This window comes from Anarhichas minor, unplaced genomic scaffold (genome assembly GCF_050575085.1).
Source record: "Anarhichas minor isolate MPS153535 unplaced genomic scaffold, ASM5057508v1 ptg000002l, whole genome shotgun sequence".
Classification (NCBI taxonomy): Eukaryota; Metazoa; Chordata; class Actinopteri; order Perciformes; family Anarhichadidae; genus Anarhichas; species Anarhichas minor.
Genome location: NW_027466448.1, coordinates 8161290 through 8184094, shown reverse-complemented (window position 1 = coordinate 8184094; position 22805 = coordinate 8161290). Strand labels below are relative to the sequence as shown.

The window sequence follows — 22805 nt, the reverse complement described above, 5'->3', positions numbered from 1 at the left end:
ATGGGATTCACATTACAGAAAAATGCACATTAAAATGGGAGGTGCTGGAAGTAGCAAAATTGGAAAAATAAAGTAGACTGGATATTCCTCGACAAAAAGAACCAGTCTGTGTTTCTGTCTCATTGGTTCTTTGTCGAATCGCTGAGTTGCACATTCTGGCTCTAACGTTCACGTGGCATGTATCACTCACACTGAAGACACTGACTTTTACAGAGGAGGAGAAACAGCACCAGCACAGGTCACAAGGCCAAAGTAGAGGAGATGTGTCAGGACTGTGTGGATGTAATGGATGATCTCACCTCTGACCCCCGGAGGCTGTGTGCCCAGAGAGGGGAGTATGATTAGATAACCTTTAATTTAATGTAGAGCACGTCAGGTATGATACAGGAGTTGTAGCTTTCTTTAATAAACACTTGTCAAACAAGGTTTGTTCTGTAAACACGGCAGTCTGATTCTGCATCATTTAGGTATCTGTACTATTCTACGGCTTTATTTGTGTAATGCTTTTTCTACAAAGTTATAGTGGTGGGAACACTGCTATACTGCAAACAGGGAAACAAGGGACATGTTCACAAAAAAGGGAACAAACAAAGGGAACAAACAAAGGGAACAAACATGTTCAAGGGAAATCCCTTGAACATAAGTCAATATTCATAAAGTGTGTACATCGAAAAATATGGCAAAGAATGTGTGAAAAAAAATTAGCTCAATCTATAAAACTGGTGATTAAAAAAAAATACAGATGAGCTGTAGTGAAACTGGCAGAAGAGGTGGAGAGTATTTTGGCAGCGCAGAGGAGAAACACAGTGGCAGTACTCGGCAGTTATGTTGAGAAATACTGCTGCTGTGAAATGCTTGCAGGCATATCTGTGATTGAAGCCACACTCACTCTGCGGCGTGAGGTTGCAGATCTTGATGGACTTGGCAGATCCACCAACAGATTAAAATAAAGACATTTGTTGATAGAGTGGAGGCAGGTTCTGGGAATCATAAAAAAACACAGCTCTGGAATTCCTTGACGGCATAATATACTAGTTCAGTTTGGTGCAAACGGCTTTATTGTTACCTGCTATGTGAAATCTTAGGAGGGGGATATTTCAAACTTTTCCACCACATTTGGCCGCTGGTTTTCTCACCGTGGTGGTCTCTGATGTTGTCCAGCTGCAGCCATAACACACAAACCTTTGACTCATTTGTAAACGGCCTTCCTTCCAGTCGTCATCTGAGAAATCTCAGTATTGTTTGGCTCCGGCTAAATATTTAGACTTGTTTTGTGGCTGAAGATGTTTGGAAACTGCTGCTTTGCTACTCAAGCTGCAGATTATCTTCCAGCTGCACTTTTACTAAGTGCAGGAGGCAGAGAGGGGCGCTGCTAAAAGTTCTGGGCGGCTTAGAAAACATTTCACCCGAGGCCCCGTGAAAGTATCTGAATGTTGCAGGGCCCCCTGATTTAGACTTGTTCCCAGTCTGCAGCCATAGTAGTGGGGAAGTCCTCTGGGTGTTGATACGGTTAACTGCTATTTAGATGATGCTCTCAATAAATGACCGGCTAACTCAATCTCCAGCATGGGAATAAGATGTTAGGTTTTAAATCCGGTACTGAAACCGTTTGCATTCAGCACTCCGGTGAATAATTTGGCTTTCCACATTTGTGTCACATCACCACAAACTAGACTGCAAAAAAAACATTTCTCAGCTTGATGTGTTCACACAGCAGTGGAAACACAGGACCATTTGCTGTTAAAAAAAAACAAAACTGATCAGTGAATTTAGTGTCTGTCTGAAAGGTATCATTTCAGTGAGGCCTTTGCAAATTGTGCATGAAACGCGACTCTTACTAACATTTCCTACACGCCTTTCTGAGATATACAACCACTATGAATGAAAAACCTGTTGGATTTTTACTTTTGATTGGATAATAATTATTCAGTCTTGATCGAGTATTAATAGGCAATCTTTTCATTTCACCCCTGAAGTCTCTTTATGTGCACGCTTTGATGCACTTTTCAGCACGTTAATATTTTGAACTAAATAATTAAATTAATGAAAAAAGTCTCTCATGCACATAATAGTCATTTTGCAGATTTGTTCAAACCCACTGATCTCACTACAAAACAGCCAACATTAAAACAATAGATCACATTTCTGTAAACACCATTTATTTCAGGTTTATGTTTCGGTTTGACAAAAAAGTTTTTTTTTGTTTTTTAACTTTTAGAGATTCGCACGAATGAACCACGTGTGAATAAATGAACACCCCGTGTCTATTTCATCACTCTTGGCCGGTCTTTTGCTTTCACTGGACAGACGATTAAAGATCGAGACTGAAACTCCTGTTTAACGTCACATTTATTCAACAAAAAATGTGTCTTTTAGGATGAGCTGGAGGCGGCCACTGCAGCACGTCTGGGTTTGGGGGTGGTGCCTTCCCTGAAACCATTCCTGGGAAACAGAACAAATAAAAAAGAAACGTGAGGTTGATGCAGAGAATTGCAATTTAAGTAGAGTAATATAACTTGGCGTCACAAGTCACTATATTTAATATTCCTCAAAAATGTGCTAAAAGCTTCATGCCCCACAGTTTACCATCCAATGCCGGTAGCTGCAGGCGGGTCGGTAAGCTAGCTAGGTAACCAGCTAGAATAACCACAGCTGTAGAAATGATTCATTCTACACCATAAATATTTAATTCTCCTTGACCTGTTTAAAAACAGAAGAATAAACAGAGTCTGTGGCACAAACGGTAAGCAGGCTTTTCGCTCTTGGCATTTCAGTGCCATTTCTTAAAAGAAGTGAGTCATCAAACAGAGCCAGGATGAATTCAGGTTTACAGAGATTTGTCAACTGATCTCATTAAATGGGCTTTTTTAAACCAAACGCACACCTTTTGACACGCAGGTGTAACCGATAACAATAAAGACTCAGTCAGTTAACAAGCTGACACAACACCAGGACCCTGAACATTCAGGACATTCATGTGGCACGTTGGACGACAGCTGGGTATTCATTCTCATGTCCCCGATCTCTTAATGAAGCTTACCTCAGAGAAAACACTGATATCATATTGAAATCATTTGTTCAGACATTTATTTTTCACCATCATTGGTAAGCAGCATTGAAAAGTCTTGAAATTGAATATATATATATATAAAAATATGTTCTCAATAAAGCTCCAGATCCCCTGAGTGAAAGTCTTTGAGGTACACTTGCGTTATAGGCCATGTTAGCACAGATATGTAGTTCACAGCTTCATGTTTATACGTTTAAAATTGTTTATTTGACACACCACATTTTAATGCAATGTCACCGCAACATGCCCGTTTATTTAATCATTTCACAACCTGAAATCAATGCAAACGTCTGAATAGGTCAGTGTGCTGATATCAGCTTCCTCTTGGCAGTTAAATGTAAGATGCAGGAATCTTTGCTTACGTTACATGTTGGGAATTTATCAACACGCCTCGATAGCAGATCCAATGTTTGTTGTTCCAAGTTGATAAATCAAAAATCTTTAACGAGTGTTTATCGCATCTTAACGGTTTCAGGAGTGATTTAAAGCGAACACATTTTCACCGCGGCCTTTGGGTTAATACTATTTCAAAGTCTCAGCATCAACATGACACTGCAACATTTATACATTGCCGATTCGCAAGCGCGTTTTCATAGCAGAATCACATAACTAGCAACACATCCAGTAACACCTGATGTTCTGCTCTGTGTGCATCTCGTCTAAAGATCTCACCTGAATCTGCGGTAGACAACCTTCAGGTGTCTCAGACGGCCGGTTCCAGTGGTGTTCCTCCTCTTGGCCTTAGCGCTCCAGTTGTCTGCAAAAAACAAACATCAGTATACATCAAGGCAAAGCTGGTGAATGTACCAACACATCGTGAAGTGATTCCACTTATGTCTGCACAATATACCTGACCATAATACTGTATTATGAGCTCAATGAGCTCTGACCGTCTTGTCTCAGTAACAAGAATGAAATCACAGGAAATCATTTGTTCAGACATTTGTGTTTAGAAACATCACTGACAAGACTCAAAAGGCAACAATCACCACTTGATGTTGGATGCAATATCGATTACCCCTGCATGTTTACGTCCCATTTTAAAGCCAACAGCACACTTGCCAACAATGTTTTGAGTAAAATGGTAGTCTTGTCATTAGGTGACTTACACTTTCTCTTGCGCTTCTCGGGGTAGCCACATTTGCCACAGGAGGACTTCTGCAGGTGGTAGGCCTTGGACCCACAACGACGGCACAAGGTGTGCGTCTTGTTCCGGCGCTTACCGAAAGAGGATGTTCCCTTGGTCTGAGAAGAGAGAACATTAGGAGGTCAAAGACAATTCCCAAAAAGACTTCATTCACTTCAGGTCTAAAGCTCTGACCGTCTTGTCTCAGTAACAAGAATGAAATCACAGGAAATCATTTGTTCAGACATTTGTGTTTAGAAACATCACTGACAAGACTCAAGAGGCAACAATCACCACTTTAAGTTGGATGCAATATCGATTACGTTCTTAGTATTAGGACAACAACGTGTATATAAGTTAATATGACGCCTTCAAAAAGGTAACATCTTGACAAAATACTTGTGCTCAGCTGCATACAAACGTTAGCAGGTTAGCCACAGTTGCATGCTGACAGTGTGTACACTCTGTAAGCACATTCAGTGCTGGACGAAGCGGCTAGCCAGTTATGCTAACCGCTATGGGAAAGCTCGTAAGTTAAACCATTTAGCTTGCTACATTAACAAGACTGATAAAAACAATTCTTCAGTGGTAGCTTGCCGGGTATACCCGAAGATGTCCAGAGTTATGTAGTCTTTTCCCGGCTAACTTGGGCCCATTCTGTACCCTGAATCTCAATGCTACGAGTAGCAAATAAACGCTGGATGGATGCAACAGGAACAGCGTTAATCTTACTAAAACGAAGCATCATCTAAAAAATACTTCACCCGAACGGTTACGATGTTTATTCAACATCGAAGAACCAACTATTCGCGTCAGATAAACGACTAATTACACAGATGTTAAGAGATTTCTGTCCGCCAACGTTACAACTTACCATTTTCGTCCAGGGGCTAAGGGAAAAGAGACCGGAAGAGGAATTTGCGGCGCATAAAATCACATCCGTGCTGCTTCCTGTGTAACACCGAAATGTGACCCCGTGTAGCATTTAGCTAAAAATGTTCAGCAAAAGGGAACGTTCATTTAATTTCAATGCCTGTATTTTCCGTATTTTATACAGCATGTTGATAATATAAACCAATGCCATTATAACAGCCAGGGATTTATTTATGAGGATTTAGTTTGTGCGGCAGAAAATAAATACATTTTTAAAAGGTAATTGGTCAATGATAAAGGTCAAGCTAAGGTACTAAGAATGAGTGTAAAATGGAAGATTGAAAGGTGGATTGGTGTGTGTAGATGAGACTGCAGGTACCACAATATCATCCAATCTTGATGTCAAGATATAGGCTAGTTTTAAGTTTTTAAGTATTATTTTAGTTGATGGTTCATATTTGAAAACCAGTTTAATCCAATTACAACAAACTAATTGACCTATAGCAAACTGGACACCAGGCAGTGTTCCAGTAGAGAAGTATGAAGGTGTCAAGCTCAATGAAGGTAATTGAGCTTGACAAAATAATTTAACGTAAAGTGGATTTTAGCTGCCTCTCATGTCTTGTGCTTGTTAAGTTGTCATCATCATAACGGAGTGCATACTCAGAGATGGGGAGGAAGCGGGGGTCTATGGCCCGCCAGCTCATTTAACCCATGCCTATAGCTGGTTAATCCAGCAATGGATATATTCCAAGCTCATGATGACAATTTAAGCTCTTAATGGGTGACAAAGAAAATAAACGTGAAGGCAGAAATGAGCATTCCTTTGCAGGGTGTCTGGCTCACTTTTTTTCATGCTTCCTTTTGGAGCTATTCTGTGCATGTCCAACTAGGAGGAGCTCTAGGGCAGACCCAGAACATGCTGGAGGGACTATATGCAATCTGGCCTGGGAGTGCCGCAGGTCCTGAGGGCCATGGCTCGAGAGATGGATATCTGGGTTTCTTTGTTTAGCCTTTATGCTCACCCAGGTTAAGTGGCAGAAAATAAACCTATGGATGACTAAAACTAGGAATTACATTATTTGTGTTTTCATCTGATTTATAGATGGTTCAGTGATGTGGATTACTTAACGTTACAAAGATAATGTGAGTCTCTTAATTAATATGTCAGTAAAAGTGGTATCGATTTACAAACACGCCCACTGCAGGGCAGATATATTCCTAAAATCCCCACATCTCAAGTGTATAAGAGCCTGACACCATTGTGACCTGATGGCTCATCAGCTATTTCTCATTTCACATTCACCTACGGCTCTGCAGCTTGTAAAGGTGATGCTGGTGATGCTGCCCAGACTGTCCCGGTGGACTTTTATGAGAGCATTCAAACAGCTGTCAAAGCAGACAGAAATCAATGTCAATACAATCACCAGCAACTGCACTATAAAGATGCACTGACATCTGTCAGGGGCTTGGCTCTGAGGAGGTACTGCTGTCAGGGCATCTGTTTAGTTTGCCAAAATGTTGCTGTTCAGGTTTTAAATTGTCCCCATAGACCTAAAACAGTGAGAGACTGAGACAGATAGTAATGCAATACAATCTTGTGTCTGTCACTTTGACACGAACTGCAATGCATAAAAGGAATAAAGAATAAAGGATAATGCTGAGACATGAAACAAGTTACAGGAAGAAAAAAAACACATCATGCATTGATTTTACAACAGCATCAGCTCTGAAGAAATTATAATGAGATGTTATTTTTAGATGACGTAATCTACGGTTTAGGGGCAAGTGCTGATACACTTTTACCAGCCTAAGGAGGTCAGGTGAATCAGGTGAATTTAAATGGGCTATTTTAAGAGCTCAGGTGCATTCGTTTAAAGGAGACCATGACCTTGGGTTTTGGCTGAGTGAGGAGCATCTGAATGAAGCGCGACGCGCCCCCAGCTGCCAGGCTGAGAAAAGGCGCATCCTCCTTCATTTACATTTCAGTCACGCAGCTTTGCTCAGATTTTGAGATGAAGCATGGAGGATGTGTGTGTGTGTTTTCTGTCGCAGCTCGCATCAGTGATCTAAAGAGAAAAGAAAAATCGCACTCGCCATCGATGCCGTTGCTTTATCTGATTTAACATTTCGAGATCTATTCTAGAGAAAATAATCTTTCTGTGCGCGTTATTTTGGAGAATCTGCATTGCTTGCATCCGACCGAGCGACTGCACCTCGTCGAGACGAGGAGCGCAGCGCATGATATTCGACACAAATCAACAATTTACCGCGGGACGTTTAATGTTTTTACACCAAAATATATGAAAATATAAGAATTATTTCGTCAGAAGTGGACACAGGGCTGTTAATGATTTACAATTGAGGTCACAACTGGCGATTCATTGCGATGCTTATCATCCAACAGCAATGATGCTGCGGTGCGAGAGCATTAACATAGCCTAGAAAGGTGAGGGGCAATGTCCTGTCCAGCGGGTACACGACCCCTGCGCTCCTGGTCCTGAATGCAGCGGAGAGAGACACCTAACCGGGTGTCACCGTCAGCCCTGGATGCTGCGCCGAAGAATGGGATACGCCGACCCATCGTCGGGTAAAGATATACTCGGCAATAGATCTCTTTGTTTTATGTTCCTTTGCGCATTTGGACTCGTCACACTACTGCAGCAGATTCTCTATGGGAAAAACTACATTAAGAGGTAAGTGCCGATTATCATTGTTTAGTCGTCCCTTAAAAAAAGGCTATTATAGCGGCCTTGCTGTTTATAACAACAGTTGTATACACGCTGTATTCATTCAGCTTTAAAAAAAAAAAAGCATGCATTCATAGCCTTTTTGTGTGAGACTTATTGCCCAGGTAATGATTGAATGGTGAAAAACAGATAATGAATGATAAAAATGATACATTGTTCAGTATAAATGGGAGTAGTCTGGATGAACTATGTCGGGACGCATGGGGAAAACAAGCTTTCATGGCTGAAAAGAACAATAGCAATTAACCATCCATTTTATTTTCCAGTGGCATAGAAACAACTTCCATTGGATTTCTTTTTTTGATATTTTCTGAAAGCGAAGCATCACATTCATACCATACACAGTGTTCCAGCTGTGTATGGTAATGTTTTCCCTTTCTTTTTCTTTCCCCCCAAAGATCTTTATTTTTATTTTCTGTTTCAGCCTTCTTGACTGGTCGTAGCCTACATCTTACAGAGGCATCAGATTATCACAATGCAACTGAAAGCTATTGGAGCTGATGATGATGATTACTGCTATCGACACTATAAAGATGATGTGTATTTCTTATCGGTCCCTGTTAAATAAATCATTTCACCAGATTGCACCCAGCTCACACACAGCCACTGCAGAGCCATGTTTTATCATACCTCTGCAACAGTACCTGTCTCCCTGATATGGATGGTCCTCTTTCGTACTCATCCACCCGCATTTAATCCGCTAAATTGCAGGCCCCCTTTCATTACATTCTGAGACAAATTTCAGTGCGAGACGAGCAGATGCAGAGAAGCCGGGATGTTTTATCTTTAGGTGGTTAAAACAAAAAAAATATCCCACAAAGAACACCAAATCTCACTCCAAACCAAAAGGAACAATCTGAAAACTTTATCCCCACCTCCAGATATGTTTGCACATATATGTTACCTTCAAAGCAAACATATATGCGCTTCAATCTGAAAGCTCCCCACAGCTGCTAACCCCTCCCCTGCCACCCTGCTGGGCTGGTCTGATGATACTTAATGTGGATTCATGGCATCTCGACCTCTGCGGTGAGATGCATGAATTCAGACCCGACACACACTCACGCACACACACACACACGCACACACACACACACACACACACACTTTCCTTCGCCTGTGTCCCTCTGGGAGTAAGATGGGAACAAGCCACCCAACAGAAAGCAGTGGGCTCATGCAGCGGCAGCCATTTTGCTACAGTCTGTCTGCACACACACCTCAGTGCAAGTGGGGGAGAGAGGGGAAGGAGACGGCGAGAGTGAGAGACTGAGAGGGAGTGCTGTTTGTCTGTGTGTGTGTGTGTGTGTGATGCAGAGAGAGAGAGAGAGAGAGAGAGAGAGAGAGAAGGGGGGGAGGGGGGGATACGTCATCTTATGACATCTTTTCAAGCGTAAACAAGCAGAAGTCGTTGTCCACATGGGTCCGACCACACCCAACCTCTTTTCCTGCCCAAGCATGAGAATATGCTGGCAAGGCGTTTTTTATGCACTCTATTAAAAAAAACATCTTTGCAAATTTCCAGAGGCGTCGAGGCCAGAGCGGCAGCAGAGGAGACATTTGGATGCATAGATTGGGTGAAAGTTTATCGTAACAGTTTTATCAATCTTACATCAGCTCACTTTGTGTATACGTCCATCCCACATGACCAGAGGGTAGAGCGCTCTGCTCTAAATGTGTGAGGTCGCACATTAGAGTCAAGTCTAAGTCATGAACAGTGTTGTACGTGATAACTCTGGTCATTGAGTTTCCACGGAGTCACATTGTGGTGTCACATGAATCAGCTCGCTCCCCGCCTTCACTCGCATTAAGATGAAGTAGCGGAGAACGTAAGATTGTAAAATGGCAGTTGCTGATTCAAGAGGGAAGCCTATTTTAATTGATCGTAGCCAGTGACACACTTCTGTAAATGAAGACATATTAACTTTCAACTCTCTGTGACTTGAAGAGGGCGATATCTAAAAATACTCCCAGCTAGAAAGAGGAGCACTAAAGGCCAAGAGGCTGGTTGTAACCATCCAAAGAATTAGTGTCTTTGCAAGTGGAACTAATGATTTCATTGTCAGTTAATCTGGAGATCATTTTATATAAAACATCAGGAAAAAAAGTTGCACTCCCTTTCAAAACCAAAAATAAACTAATTCTTGCTTGAAAAATGACATACAAACGATTATATTATCAAAATTGTTGGCTTTACAATAAATAGTCTTTTTCTGTACTCTTAATTTTTCATGAGCCTTTCTTGGTGCATTATGTATTGAGGTTGAATTATAAATATCTTTTTTCAGAGCTTTACATGGATTTATTGACTCTAGCACAGCACACGGAACCGCTAGTTTATTATTTCTAAGACACAGCACTTACACTATTTACAGGAGTGGCTCCCTGTTAAACATAGAGAAGACAAAAAAAGACAAAGACAGTGTGCAAAAAAGTACACAATAGCCCACTTTTCGACATCTTATCAGATACCTATAATGCAGTAAGGAAGAAATCAAGAGGAGCTCACATCTGTTTTCATGAATACAATTGTTATCTTTGATGTATTGATAAAGACAATGAAGTGCCCATCGTAGGGAGCCCTTATAGTTGTTACAGGAAATACCCCGTGACATAATAAATGGCCATCTGAGTCAACGTCCAGCCCTTCCCTTAAAACCAGCCGAGTCACAAAATCGAATATAAAAGTCCTTCCTGCTTTCAAGTCCCATTAATGGCGCCCAAGGGCATAATCAGAGCACATTAGTGCAGCAGAGCAACTTTGTGCTTGTTGTTTGTCTGAACTAATGATGAGATTACTGTCTATACTGTGCTCATAATTGAGCCAATGGGAGATAAATGGACTCTTAATGTTTGACTTGAAGACTATGGATTGACCTTTGAGTCAATGGGAGCCACATGAGACTGATTAGGGTTTTATTGGTAGCCACACTATTGGAAAATATCCAATAATATATGTGTTATTGATCAAGTCAAGCTTTCACAGGCACAGTGTTTTGGTGATGATTAAGATTAAGGGTTTAAGCGATAAAAATTGCACCGGTTTGATTAGCTTTTCTGTATAACAGCTGTCCTCTTGTAGGCACACATCCCAAACCGAGGAACATGGTTCTGATTTTAACGTGTTCTGCTCAGTATCCGGTTACAGGGTGTTATTGAGGTGTTGAAGAGAATGCGCCTGCTTATGGGTATTGACATGAGTCCCCGACGATGAATACTCGATCACATAATGCACCCAGAAAGGCTCTTTGGGTTCAGTTTCCCTGCTGAATTTAGCCCAACACCCACAGAGCACTCTCAGAGATTAGTCACACATGAATACTTGCATAATAATCAGTCGCTAACGAGGAGAAGTTGTCCACCCACTGATATCTGGATGGACTGTGACTAGTCTCTTCACAATGGAAGAACTCCCAACCTTTAATATGTTGATATTAGATTCTAAACTTATTGTCAACAAATCCCATGAAAAGATCAAAACCACAGCAAGGCACAGCTATCCTGACTTTTAGTCGCTAAAATGCGTCCTGCTTAAAAAACATCAGATGCTACATTTCTGATAATGCAGCCATATAACCATCACGCTTCAGTGCAACGAAAAGAAGAAGTATAGACACGGACATGTTTTTGTTAAAAATGTATGGTCAATTATTGTGCCGCTATTAAAATCACTTCAAAATATCTAACTAAAAGTCTAACACTCCTGCAGGCCAATATTGCAGGGTGTGGGTGATTGAACCACACTGAGGATAGTGGCAACAGCCCGGCTGAGCATAAAGGAACCATTCAAACCATGATGTCATTAACCGAGAATTCATTCTAACCATTTTTGATGTCATACTTTGACTTGTTTTTCTTGAGCCAAAAAGCTGGTCCCCCTTATTGTATATCTGTGTGTGTGTGTGTGTGTGTGTGTGTGTGTGTGTGTGAATGTGTGAATGTGCAAATTTGCGTTGGGCTTGGTTGTATGTGTTTGACTTTTTGCACAGTAAGGACAATAAATCACAAATAAACTGATTCATTTTCTTGCTAGTGCGCAACAGTTTAGCCGACTCAAAGGGGACGAGACAGGAAATTGGACCGGTCCCGTTAATTTCTCGGATGATGGATCTCTGAAGCCTGCCAGAAATGGAAGGAAAAGGTACCTTTCCATAGTGACCTTCTGCACAACACCTCTGAGAAAAGAGAGTGCAAGAGAGAGAGAGAGAGAGAAAGAAAGAGAGAGAGAGAAAAAGAAAGAGAGAGAGAGAGAGTGTGAGAGAGAGAGAGAGAGAGAGAGAGAAAGAGAGCGAGAGAGAGCGAAAGAGAGAGCGAGAGAGAGAGAAAGAAAGAGAGCGAGAGAGAGAGAAAGAGAGAGAAAGAGAGAGAGCACAAGTTTCAAATACATCTTAAAGTGACGACCCAGCCCTGCATGTGTGGACTGGGTCGCTGTTACGTGTACAGCAGTCTACTCAGATAATTTAGAGAGAATAAAAGCTGCAGCACATGTACACTTTTTTGCTCTATACTTGTTTTAAAATCTGCAGGTTTAGGAAGTTAGCAGGGGTGGTGATGTCACAGCACATATTTAACACATATTTAACTCTAACTTAACCTGTCTGCATGTTGACAGATGTTTCCGTCAGAATTTTCAGCCAGATTCACAGATCTCCGTAATAGTCACACCCTGCCTAGCCGATATTAAGAAGAAAAAAAAAAGGTAGGACAGTTTGAAGGCATTTTTAGTATTTTCACAGAAACCCAAGAATGCCTCTTTTTTTTCATTACTCTGAAAGGTATAAACTCTCATATTTTTTCAGTGGTGGTTGCACTTCAGATTTGCTCTTGCATGTTGTCTGATCCCGTCCACCTCGACCCCAGATCCCCATCCCCCCTTCAGAAGCTGGTTGAACCACGGTCTCCTGTTGATGTACTGGCTTCTCCTCGTACGTCTGTGTCCCATCCAGCACCCATCTCCGAATGCCTTGTCCTCCTCAGTCTGTGTCTCATGTGTCCTGCACAGCTCTGTGTGTGTGCCATATACATAGTGTGGACACTTCTCTCTGCTCCCCCTATCTCCCCTTCTCACATCTGCATTGTCTCTCTCTGCGACCTGGATTCACGCCCTTTTCCACTTTGCTTTCCTTGTTACAATAAGACAAAAAGGTGCCAGATTCTCCCCCCCCCCCCCAAAAAAAGCTCAAAATTGCGCTGAGCAGTAGATATCAGTGTCTGTGGTAAAATGCTGGTTAGTCTTTCTCATTCTGCATTGGTTTTGAGCCAGCATTGTACGATTAACCCTAAAATGCCCCATGAGGTGAAATTCATCTCGTCAAGTGAATTGCTGTCTTGCTTTTAGAACTGAACAGAGAACACTTGCAAAGGTTTCATCATCTTAGCTAAAACAAGCATGAATAGAATATAAAACAGATGCTTCTCTCAGTAAAACCTCGGAAATACACTGCATCATCAGGTGGATGTAGACAACCAGTTTCATTGTTCCTTACGACTTCATCCAAGCATCTTGTTCCTTTAATGCATCTCTGCATTGTATTGCTCGTTGTGTTCATTTCTTATTATTATTATTCGTTGTTTTGTTTGTTTTTAACTCGCCTCGTTTGCCTCCACAGCCAAAGTTAATACTCTGCAATATTATCCATCTTCCAAAACACCACACTCCATCTTCTCTATCTGATGTTACTAAAACCAACGTTCATTCTTACAAATGCAATTGCTGCTATTTTAGAATTAAATCGCGCCACTCTCCGTCAAGCATGATACATTATACATGTAAATTTGAAAAATATATTATGACATTTAGAGCTTTCCGAGATTCAGATATATCTCAGAAGGGGTATATTTTGAAACCATGGTAACTGTAGATATTGCTGGTTTTAATAAAAGTAAAATTAGCTGTATCGATTCATATCTATATTTATACAAAACAAGTTAATTTACAGGAAATGCCGCCAGAGAGAGATGACTCTAAAAGGAAAATTATAGATCAGAGCTAAAGAGAGAAACCCTTTGGGGGTGAGACTATTGTCAGTTTTGACAAAATCATTTGGCTGATATAAATACTTAATGTATACTTCTCACATTTTAGTGCCTGTTTATAGCCTCACGCCTCTGTAGCAAAGACAAACAATATTGTATTTGCATTCAATTTCAAACCATTTCAAAGGTTGTTTCAAGGCTTTCAAGGCAAAGTCATATTTTGAAGCACTTATTTTAGTCATAGCAATTTAATTACATTTTCTATTTAGTATTTTGCTTTAACTTGATGTGTTGTAATCTTACACTTAATCAAAGTATCCAGAATTTGGAGAAACATTTTGATTTGTAGTATTCATTAAGCACATTAATCAGCACAACATTAGAGCAGGACTATGTGACGTTTGCTGAACAGCGGCCTCTGCGGCCACACGTGGAATTTACAAGTTAATGGTTCATTGAATTTGCCTTCTGGTTTATCTGTGACATGTTAAAGTATAATGTTACACTTGCAAAAAAACCACCCCCACAAACACACACATTTTATGAAGACTGCACTCGAATTGCATGTAAAGACAATATTGTGCTGCAAGAAATGAGGCAACAGTGCACAGAAAAATGGCAACTTAGTGAAACTTTGATATGAATTTTCAAATCCACCAAAAACACAGTCACAACTCAAAACAGACATTTCATTTTGTTGATGTTGCCATTTCAATATAATGATTCTAAAATATATTCATCAGATTCCCCAAATCTAATTGTTTACTGACAAATAATATTACTTTTGTGCAGTTATTATACATTATATAAATGTATTGTTCTGCCTCACACAAAAGCACAGACCCTCTCATACTCATATCGGACACTACACTGCTATAGCTAACGAATCCACCATTTAACCCCTTTTCTCTTTCAGACTGTTTTCTGTTACTCTTCTAAATTGATAAACAGCATTCATACACATTTTTAATCACAGGATGCCGACATTAAACCATGCAAGTTTTCATCATAACCAATTAAATAAGCGAAAATATGAGAGGTATTACTTTTCTCCAGTTAGTGGATCACGTTGGTTTAGACTAAGATGTAATAGAATCTGGTGCAAGTGTCCAGTGAACCGTATGCTCGTATCCTGTCTGTGACGCCTGAAATCAGTTGCATCACTTCTGTCATTTGTCATCCCACAATGCCACACTGATATTCTAGTATTTCATTAAGACATTTTGTAGTAAATGTAAGCTATTTCCTTTTATTGTTTTCTTTCAACACAGTTTTTTTATATTGCATTTTATCTCCACAGTTTTCAATTCAATTCTGTTGATTCTCTTGTGTGTGGAGAGGTGAAGGCCGAGGATGACTGTGTCTATCCCTCCAGGTATCTGGAAAGCTACGATGGCTCATATGAATACAACTCCACTGCATGCAGGGAGCTCAGACAGGAGATTATGGACGTCAAAGTCTTGACAATGTGAGTGGTCATTATGACGTGGCCCGCACGTGAGGGGGACAACCTCACTTAGAATAACATGTTTTTTTTCCTTAAGGTGATCCACAAGCTCCTATCAGGTTGGGAGAAAATCCCCCACTTGATTGATTGTCCACTGCAAATCCCCAAAGCGTGCGAAAACAAAGAGGCGAGAACAACACTGACATCTTCTCACATGACATCCATTTTATTGCCAACATTTTACAGCTGAAAATTGTCACTCTCAACTATAAATAACACATTATTACATCATGGAGTACATGAGTGCCAAGATGAATTAAACCCCTCCATGAAGTGGTTGTGCTCGCTGAAATTTGAGACGCACATTTCGTCTTGTATGAATGTGAACATTGTCCAGTGACCTTTTGTGCGTGTCCCTCAGGCTGCCAAACTTTAATGTCAGACGTGTTCTGGGCAATTGACGAAGGGCCATCAGGCAGAGAACATCTGCTGTCATTGTGCCACACAGTCCGAGTAATGGTGCCACGCTGCCTCCCAGAGAAAATCACAACTCCCAATCATCTCAAAGGAGGAAATGTCAGCTCAAGGACAAGCTATTTACAGACATGCTTGATGAAGCCACTGTCTTCCTTCTAAGAGAAGTGCAGATCCAGCGGCGCCAGTAGAGCCAGCACAGAATAACTACTGCAACTGCCCCCCTGTTTGTGTTATTGAGCCGTTTTTATGTTTCTTCAATTTACTACCCTTATAGAAACTTTAATCGGAAAATACATGGCCATGGATATCCTTCCTCATTCCACAAGTCTCTCTGCCTGTCTGCCAGGGTGAAAACTTCAGATCTGTTTGAGAGATGGCGAAACCTGCAGGTGTGTAGATGGGAGCAGAACAAGGAGGAGGCCGGCAACTTCAAGTAAGCATTACTGAGTCTCAGCAGAGGTACATCTAAATGTCCAGATTTCTTTTTTAAGTCACTTTTCTATTATTTCTTCACATTGTCTCCGTCATTTTGTGCTTTAAACAGCACAAAAACATACTTTACATTAATGTATCACTTTTAGATATTAAAATTGTATATGAATGGCATATACATGTTTAACTGAAGATATGTTTCAGTTGGAAGTGTCAGAGACTCCAGCTGTAAAACTGTGGGTTTTCATATTCTCCATATCTGTGATGGGTGTTGGCAGAACTTTTTATGGATGACCACCATATTGTGGATGTATTTTTATTTCTGTTAATGGAGTTTAATAACAGTTTGTTCGTAACTGCAGATCTAATTCACCCACTCATATACTAGCGTCATAGGGTATCAAACTGTACAGTTCTTCACCTGTAAATTACTTATTGGCAAACAAATATAATATATATCTGTGTTCAACATGTTAAACATGAAATATGTTTATTTATTGTAATAACAATGCTTTCGGGTCAATTTTGTTCTTTGTCACCGAATGTGACAAAGAATGTGAAATCCCAGTTTGTGGCAAAGAGATTGATCACTACTCTAATACTTCTTTATATAACATATTGGGTTTTGTAAAGATCGAAAGAAAAGAGAAACAATTATTACCAATAAACTAACTCCCTCCTCTCTCTGGTGTTCTCCCGAAGGATGTCTCTGTCTCGCTGCTGTAATGCTCCTTCCTTTCTGTTCACCACCAAGAGGAACACTCCTGCAGGGACCAAACTGAAGTACGAGGTAGATACCAGTGGTATTCTTCCCATTTCCACCGAAGTCTTCAAGATGTTCCCAGATGTGAGTTCAGCACCTGTTTATGAGTGTTCGCTATGTTCCTCCATATTGGCTTTTGTTCTTCTACCATTGGTCTGATGCCACTAAATCTATCTATTAGAGTTTAAGAGCCCACAATTCTGTATGTCTGAATTTAACACAACGCGTCTGTTTCATCCAGGATATGCCGTATTCCAAATCGCAGTACAAGAAATGTGCTGTTATTGGAAATGGCGGCATCATCAAGAACACCAAATGTGGAAAGGAAATTGACTCAGCAGATTTTGTGTTTAGGTATACGGGATAACATCCTTCCGTGTTTGTTATTGCTGTCTAGGAATAAAACTTGGACAATGCCAACAGAGCATGCAATCACCCAAAAAGACTTATCCCACAAATAGAAAATCCTGTAACATTACACTTGATCTTTTGCCTGTGTTACAACACTCTTGCTAGTGATTTACTGTATTTACACATCAAGCTTTCTGTCCTCGCACAGTACAGTTTACAGTGATAATGGCAGATTTACCTTTTAAAATTCATACTAATTTTGAAACCCTGATTTCAGACTTAGAAAGACAAAGGCAGGCGTCCTATTTCTTAATTTGTACTTGAATAGCATGCCTGCTATTACTTGCTGAATTTTTTTTCATTGCTGGCTGATTTTATCAGCTAGCGATTTTTAAGCTAGCGTTAGTTTCATATGTTGGATAAAAACACTGTCACTGACTTTTTAATGTTTCAAGCTGACTTGTTTAGAAATGTGAATGCTGTAAAAAGGTCTTAAATGTGCAATCTATAGGTCTACTAGTCCACCCACCCAAAGCTCGACAGGCTTTTGGTGTCCTAATCCTAGTTAAGGTTGCTAAGCTATGATATGACGATTGCTGTTGAGGGGAGGGGTTTAGCAAACATTCAGTCAAGTTTGATTTATTGTAGAAACCCAACTCCTGATCACTACCAGATGATGAATAGTGCAGCCCACCAGCATGCCTAGTTTGTGTCAAGTTAAATCAAATACATTTAAACTCCGTTATCAGTGGACTTGTACTTTCTTCTTTGCAGGTGCAACATACCACCCATCAATGAGAAGTACTCAGCTGATGTTGGCACTAAAACAGATCTGGTGACAATAAATCCGAGCATTATTACTGAGAGGTACTGTAATTAAAGGTCTGAGCGAGAAATCAGGCCTTTCTCTCTCTTTCTTTCTTTCTTTTTCTCTCTCAATCAGTCCTCTTTTGGCTTTTGCCATCTCACGTTTCACTTCCTCTGCAGATTTCAGAAGCTGGAGAAATGGCGGCGACCCTTTTACGACGTCCTACAGAATTATGAGAACTCCTCAGTGGTGCTTCCCGCCTTCTACAACACCCGCAACACTGAAGTATCTTTCAGAGTCAAGTATATGCTGGATGACTTCGACTCCCAGCGAGGCGTCTTCTTCTTCCACCCGCAGTACCTGCTCAACGTGCAGCGTTTCTGGGCGGTGCAGGGCGTCCGGGCCAAGCGGGTCAGCAGCGGCCTGATGCTTGTGACCGCCGCCTTGGAGATGTGCGAGGAGGTCCACCTCTACGGTTTCTGGGCGTTTCCCATGAACCCCTCCGGCATCTTCATCACTCACCATTACTATGACAACGTCAAGCCGCGGCCGGGCTTCCATGCGATGCCCCATGAGATTTTCAACTTCATTCACATGCATACTCGTGGGATCATCAATGTGCACACGGGGCCGTGCACGTGATCGCCCACTTCTCTGCTTTAACGTGGTTGACCTTTTAGTTACAGGTTGTGTTCTATTTCAGTAAATGAGACACTTCACTATTTCAAAACAGAGAGTCGGCCTTCAGAGCGTACACTTCTCTGCACGTATTCCACGACACAGTGAAGGTGGCTCGCTTTAACTGCCGACATACTTCTCTTTTCGATGTGTACCTTAAGATGTCTACTTAGCCAATCAAATCACCACGGTTGTCTCCGACTCTCTAACCACATGATGCTTGTTTTTAATGTGAAAAGTGGTCTTCATAGTGATGTTGTTTCTGTGAAGTTTTCTAGTGGCTCTGCTGTACAGAGGTGTTTCTACTCAACATTGCACAGATATTTACGCTGAAATGGGCCGCAGTGGGTGTCTTTGTGCCCCCTCATTCCCCCTGTCTTCTCTCGTTATCTTGGACACTCTGTGGGTGTGGCAGCTTTTAATGTTTGTGTAAAACAAAACCTGGACTGTAGTATTAAGCTAATATTTGAAAAAAAAAAAGATAAAATTCCAACATCTAATTGTCTACTTTTGTAATCTATTTCCTATTCACCAGATTCACTGGGTGAACATTTTAAAAACACTATTGACATGGCCTGTTTTCAGGGGCCTACTCTCTACTAATTAAAGACATCCTCTGGTATTTCTGGTGAAGAAAGTTGTGCATGCAGAGGCGAGGATGTTTTTCCCCCTTTTTCTTTTTTGGCTTGTCATGATTTTGGACAAAAACTAGATTAATATTTCAAAATTACGCCACGTGAGCAAAACTCGATGCCGTCCAATTTGTAGAGCAACATTGTACTCACAGTACTGTTGAAGCGACCCAGCGTCTCATTGTCATTCATGTCTTAAGCCATGCTGCCTTATGAGATATCGAACCCCTCTACATGATATGCAATGCACCCGTGTGTTTTGCTTATCTACAAATACATTAACATCAAACTAAATTGTAGTTTTATTCTTGAATCAAAGGATGTTTAAGACTCTCTAAGGTACAGAAATTCATGTGCGGCTCTCGGCTTATATTCTATTGCAATTAGCGAAGTCTTACCCCCCCTGTAAAGTCCATTCATAATCATGTAACGCTCTGCATGACTTTACTCTATACTTGGCTTTGTGTGTGCCTGCTTCAATGATCACTGAAATGTTTACACGTAAGCCTCCACTGGAGCTCACAGTGCTCTTGGAGATATATACACAAACACAGAGAGAAGATAGGATTCGTTGAATTGTACAATAGCAGACCCAGTTCTTATTGATCAGACATGCACGAAGATGGTTGCTGAACTTTTTGTGAACTTCTACGACACTTTCATTTCCACTGTAATGTTTCCCCTTACCATTTGAAATGTGGACATTCAGCTTGCACTCCAGAAAGCATCGTGCATTTACGCACTGGAGAGCTGTGACGGTTTTTACTGTTTATTTAGTTTTACACTGCAAAAGGTTTTAAGAGGCTGTAACATAATTCTTAATTTCTCCTCTGTTCAAGCTCTGCTCAGCACTTCTCCATTAGTTCTTTGTGTTTGAGGGACATCGTTGCTGATAAGATGTATGTTGTTTATTTCACGATTTATACAGACTATTTGTGTGTTTATGCACAAGAGATATGAGCAAATATGAACACCAAATGTTTTAGCTTGACCACTAAATTGTTGCACAGACACAACTGAATCAAGAATGGCAAAGGAAGGGAACTGGTCTGTGTACTGAAAAGAGGTCACGGTTAACAGTGCTTCTTAACTGACTCTGGATCATTCTTTATAATGGTATTGTGTTTGTAAATAAACTTGTTTGGATTTTCTCACTTATGTTTATGGATTCAATATTATTGTGTGTGTACATTTGTGTGTGGGGGAAAGCACAGGAGCACACTGCTGCAATACTCGAGCTCATTCATTACATATTAAAATAATACTGCCACAAATAAGAACAGGCGTTCATATGCTGCCTGATTTACAAAATGTCCTGCTAACCACCACATGCTGCGCTTGTTGTGGCCACAGAAGACACACGATGCTGATTTAACAATTTAATTTTAGATCAGTTAACCTCTGGTTTGTCAACGCCTCAATTATTAAGCAGCGGCCGGGTGTCAGTGTCCTCTCACTGACTGACTCAGCAAACGATGGCCGGAAATATGGCAGATCATATCTTAGTGGAGCTGTGGCTGTTGAGGACAATTCAATTTCTACTGTTGGCGAGCACAAGAAAGGTGAATTAATCCAGTTAGAAAGATTTTAAACGTTAAGTGAGAATATAGACAATTCTGTTTTTTGGTTGGTGGTCTGCAAGACATAAGAACTAGAAGGGCACTTGAGAGCGCAGACTTCTAAGCCCATGCCCCATCTCCCTATTTTCATGAAAACTAAAACTAAATTGTGTATCTGCCCCGTGATTCAGATCGGCTCCAAAAATGTAATGCTTACTTCCTTGTTTTATGAAAATCGGGCCAGTAGTAGTAGGCCTAGTCAGTTTTTCTGACAAACTAACCGAACCGAAAACAACCTCCTTGGCGGAGCTAATTATTAAATCTTATTACATGAATGTTGTTAAATGTGATTAGTTTGATTCCTCTGTGCGTGGGTCAAATGAGGTTTGACTCTCTGCTGTCATCCGTAGGTTGGGTAATCTGATGTTGAAAGATCAATATGACCAAAGTGTGCCCTACCCCTCGATACCTATCGGGTGACAGGTGGCAGCAATAAGACTAATGGGATGATTTGGCTCACAGGTGCAGATGAGTACGCCAGTGTGATAGAACTGAAACGAGAATTTGCATAGAGGAATTTGTGCTATTATAAAAACAGTGTTGCAAGACTGAAGTCAGAGAAATATGAATCTATTGTCTTTCTTATTTTGAATGTTGATATAGTATTAGTCCAAGTTAATGTAAAGCTATTGATTTTAGGGTTTGCTTTGTATTTTTCAACACTTTTACTCACTATAAAGCAATAAGGTACTGCAACAAAACATTTTTTACCAAATATCTCAGTTTATAGAGTGCAACATAATTTAAATACAGGTACTTCTTAAGACAATACTACACTTTCATTGGCCCTTTGAAGGAAGTTGTTGTGATTGTAAGGAATGACTGCATTAGACAGCATTATGCTAAGCTAAGCTAAGCTAAGCTACGCTAACCTAACCTAACCGCCTGCTGGCTCTAGCTTCATGTTGAGTGCACTTATATGATAACTGAAACAAGAACGCATATAGTGAAGGCATTGCTTCAGGCCTCTGCAGACTGAGTCGAGCGTGTCGTACATGGCTCACTGAATGCAATTCATCTTTGATGCTGGACAACTGAACTTTTCTTCACTTCCTGGGAGTTAATGAGCTCGAGCGAATAGCCCACAGGAACCACGCCACTCTGCCATTGCAACTCAAATTGTGTACGTTTTTTCTCCATTTTAACTTATAACACTAATAACGTTGCCTTGCATGCGAGTCCACCTGTGTGCGTGTGTCCCTAAGACTGCAAGAGAGAGGCCTAATGTCGAGGTGGAGTAACTTGAGGTTGCAGCTACAGCTGGCTAGTTGGCTTGTTAGCTAGCATGCTAACTTCTTTTTTTCATCATAACTGTTGCACTCTATGTCAGTTTTACATGTTTGACAGTTTCAGGTTAATTACATTGTGTGCATATTCTATTGCACTTAGAGTAAAACATTATTATAAATATAATTATTTAATGAATAATTGCAACCACTGCACATAAATACAGAAACATTTTTTTTCATAAAATAATTACTTGATTAATAATTACCACCTTTGCACATAGAGTTAAAAAATATCCGAGAAAATCATAAGATACACTCAATATGTTGCCAGTCATGCATTTATCTTACCTTAAATATGATTTATACACGGAGCTACACTTTCTATTAGAATAAACAAAGAGGAGTAGTTGTAAGGGAGGGATACTTTGTGTGTGTGTGTGGTGATGTGTCTGTCTGTCTGTCTGTCTACCTGTCTGTGTGCGTGTGACTGCAGGTAAAAGCGAGACGCCCCCGGCTCGTAAAGCGATCCTAACACCATGAATAATGGAGGGTGCCGTGGCAGAGAGGATAAGTTCTC

At 40.7% G+C, this 22805-nt stretch overlaps 2 protein-coding genes and 3 non-coding genes across 8 annotated transcripts; 1 reads left to right on the top strand and 4 right to left on the bottom strand.

Annotated features, from left to right (window-relative positions):
- Window positions 1–2331: 2331 nt before the first annotated feature.
- On the bottom strand, window positions 2332–5204 carry rpl37 (ribosomal protein L37). The gene is made up of 4 exons (XM_076088400.1): window positions 5071–5204; window positions 4180–4315; window positions 3743–3827; window positions 2332–2442 (listed from the first exon to the last, which is right to left on the bottom strand). The coding sequence occupies exons 1-4, from the start codon at window positions 5179–5181 to the stop codon at window positions 2373–2375; spliced, it is 402 nt and encodes a 133-aa protein (XP_075944515.1). The 5' UTR covers window positions 5182–5204; the 3' UTR covers window positions 2332–2372.
- Window positions 3034–3112, bottom strand: LOC142948269 (small nucleolar RNA SNORD72). The gene has a single exon (XR_012953477.1). It is a non-coding gene; the product is annotated as a small nucleolar RNA SNORD72 (small nucleolar RNA).
- Window positions 3962–4041, bottom strand: LOC142948276 (small nucleolar RNA SNORD72). The gene has a single exon (XR_012953481.1). It is a non-coding gene; the product is annotated as a small nucleolar RNA SNORD72 (small nucleolar RNA).
- On the bottom strand, window positions 4393–4472 carry LOC142948270 (small nucleolar RNA SNORD72). The gene has a single exon (XR_012953479.1). It is a non-coding gene; the product is annotated as a small nucleolar RNA SNORD72 (small nucleolar RNA).
- Window positions 5205–7085: 1881 nt separating the features above from the next.
- Window positions 7086–20534, top strand: st8sia5 (ST8 alpha-N-acetyl-neuraminide alpha-2,8-sialyltransferase 5). 4 transcript variants are annotated; one of them, XM_076088372.1, is made up of 9 exons: window positions 7086–7765; window positions 11850–11957; window positions 12429–12515; window positions 15168–15260; window positions 16063–16149; window positions 16851–16995; window positions 17153–17265; window positions 18037–18129; window positions 18250–20534. In XM_076088372.1, exons 1-9 carry the CDS (start codon window positions 7620–7622, stop codon window positions 18710–18712), a joined length of 1335 nt encoding a protein of 444 aa, XP_075944487.1. In that variant the 5' UTR covers window positions 7086–7619; the 3' UTR covers window positions 18713–20534. The 4 variants fall into 4 exon arrangements, with proteins under 4 accessions (XP_075944487.1, XP_075944477.1, XP_075944502.1 ...); XM_076088362.1 differs by having other exon boundaries at window positions 15991–16149; XM_076088387.1 differs by lacking the exon at window positions 12429–12515.
- Window positions 20535–22805: the final 2271 nt, after the last annotated feature.

Bases quoted from the DNA above. Each gene is read 5' to 3' on its own strand.
- st8sia5 (XM_076088362.1), top strand. From the start codon at position 7,620: ATGCTGCGCCGAAGAATGGGATACGCCGACCCATCGTCGGGTAAAGAT. The intron at 17,266-18,036 runs GTATACGGGATA...TCTTCTTTGCAG, and splicing joins TCAGCAGATTTTGTGTTTAG to GTGCAACATACCACCCATCA. The intron at 18,130-18,249 runs GTACTGTAATTA...CTTCCTCTGCAG, and splicing joins CCGAGCATTATTACTGAGAG to ATTTCAGAAGCTGGAGAAAT.
- rpl37 (XM_076088400.1), bottom strand. From the start codon at position 5,181: ATGCTACACGGGGTCACATTTCGGTGTTACACAGGAAGCAGCACGGAT. The intron at 4,316-5,070 runs GTAAGTTGTAAC...CTCTCTTCTCAG, and splicing joins TTAGCCCCTGGACGAAAATG to ACCAAGGGAACATCCTCTTT. The intron at 2,443-3,742 runs GTGAGATCTTTA...TCTGTTTCCCAG, and splicing joins GTTGTCTACCGCAGATTCAG to GAATGGTTTCAGGGAAGGCA.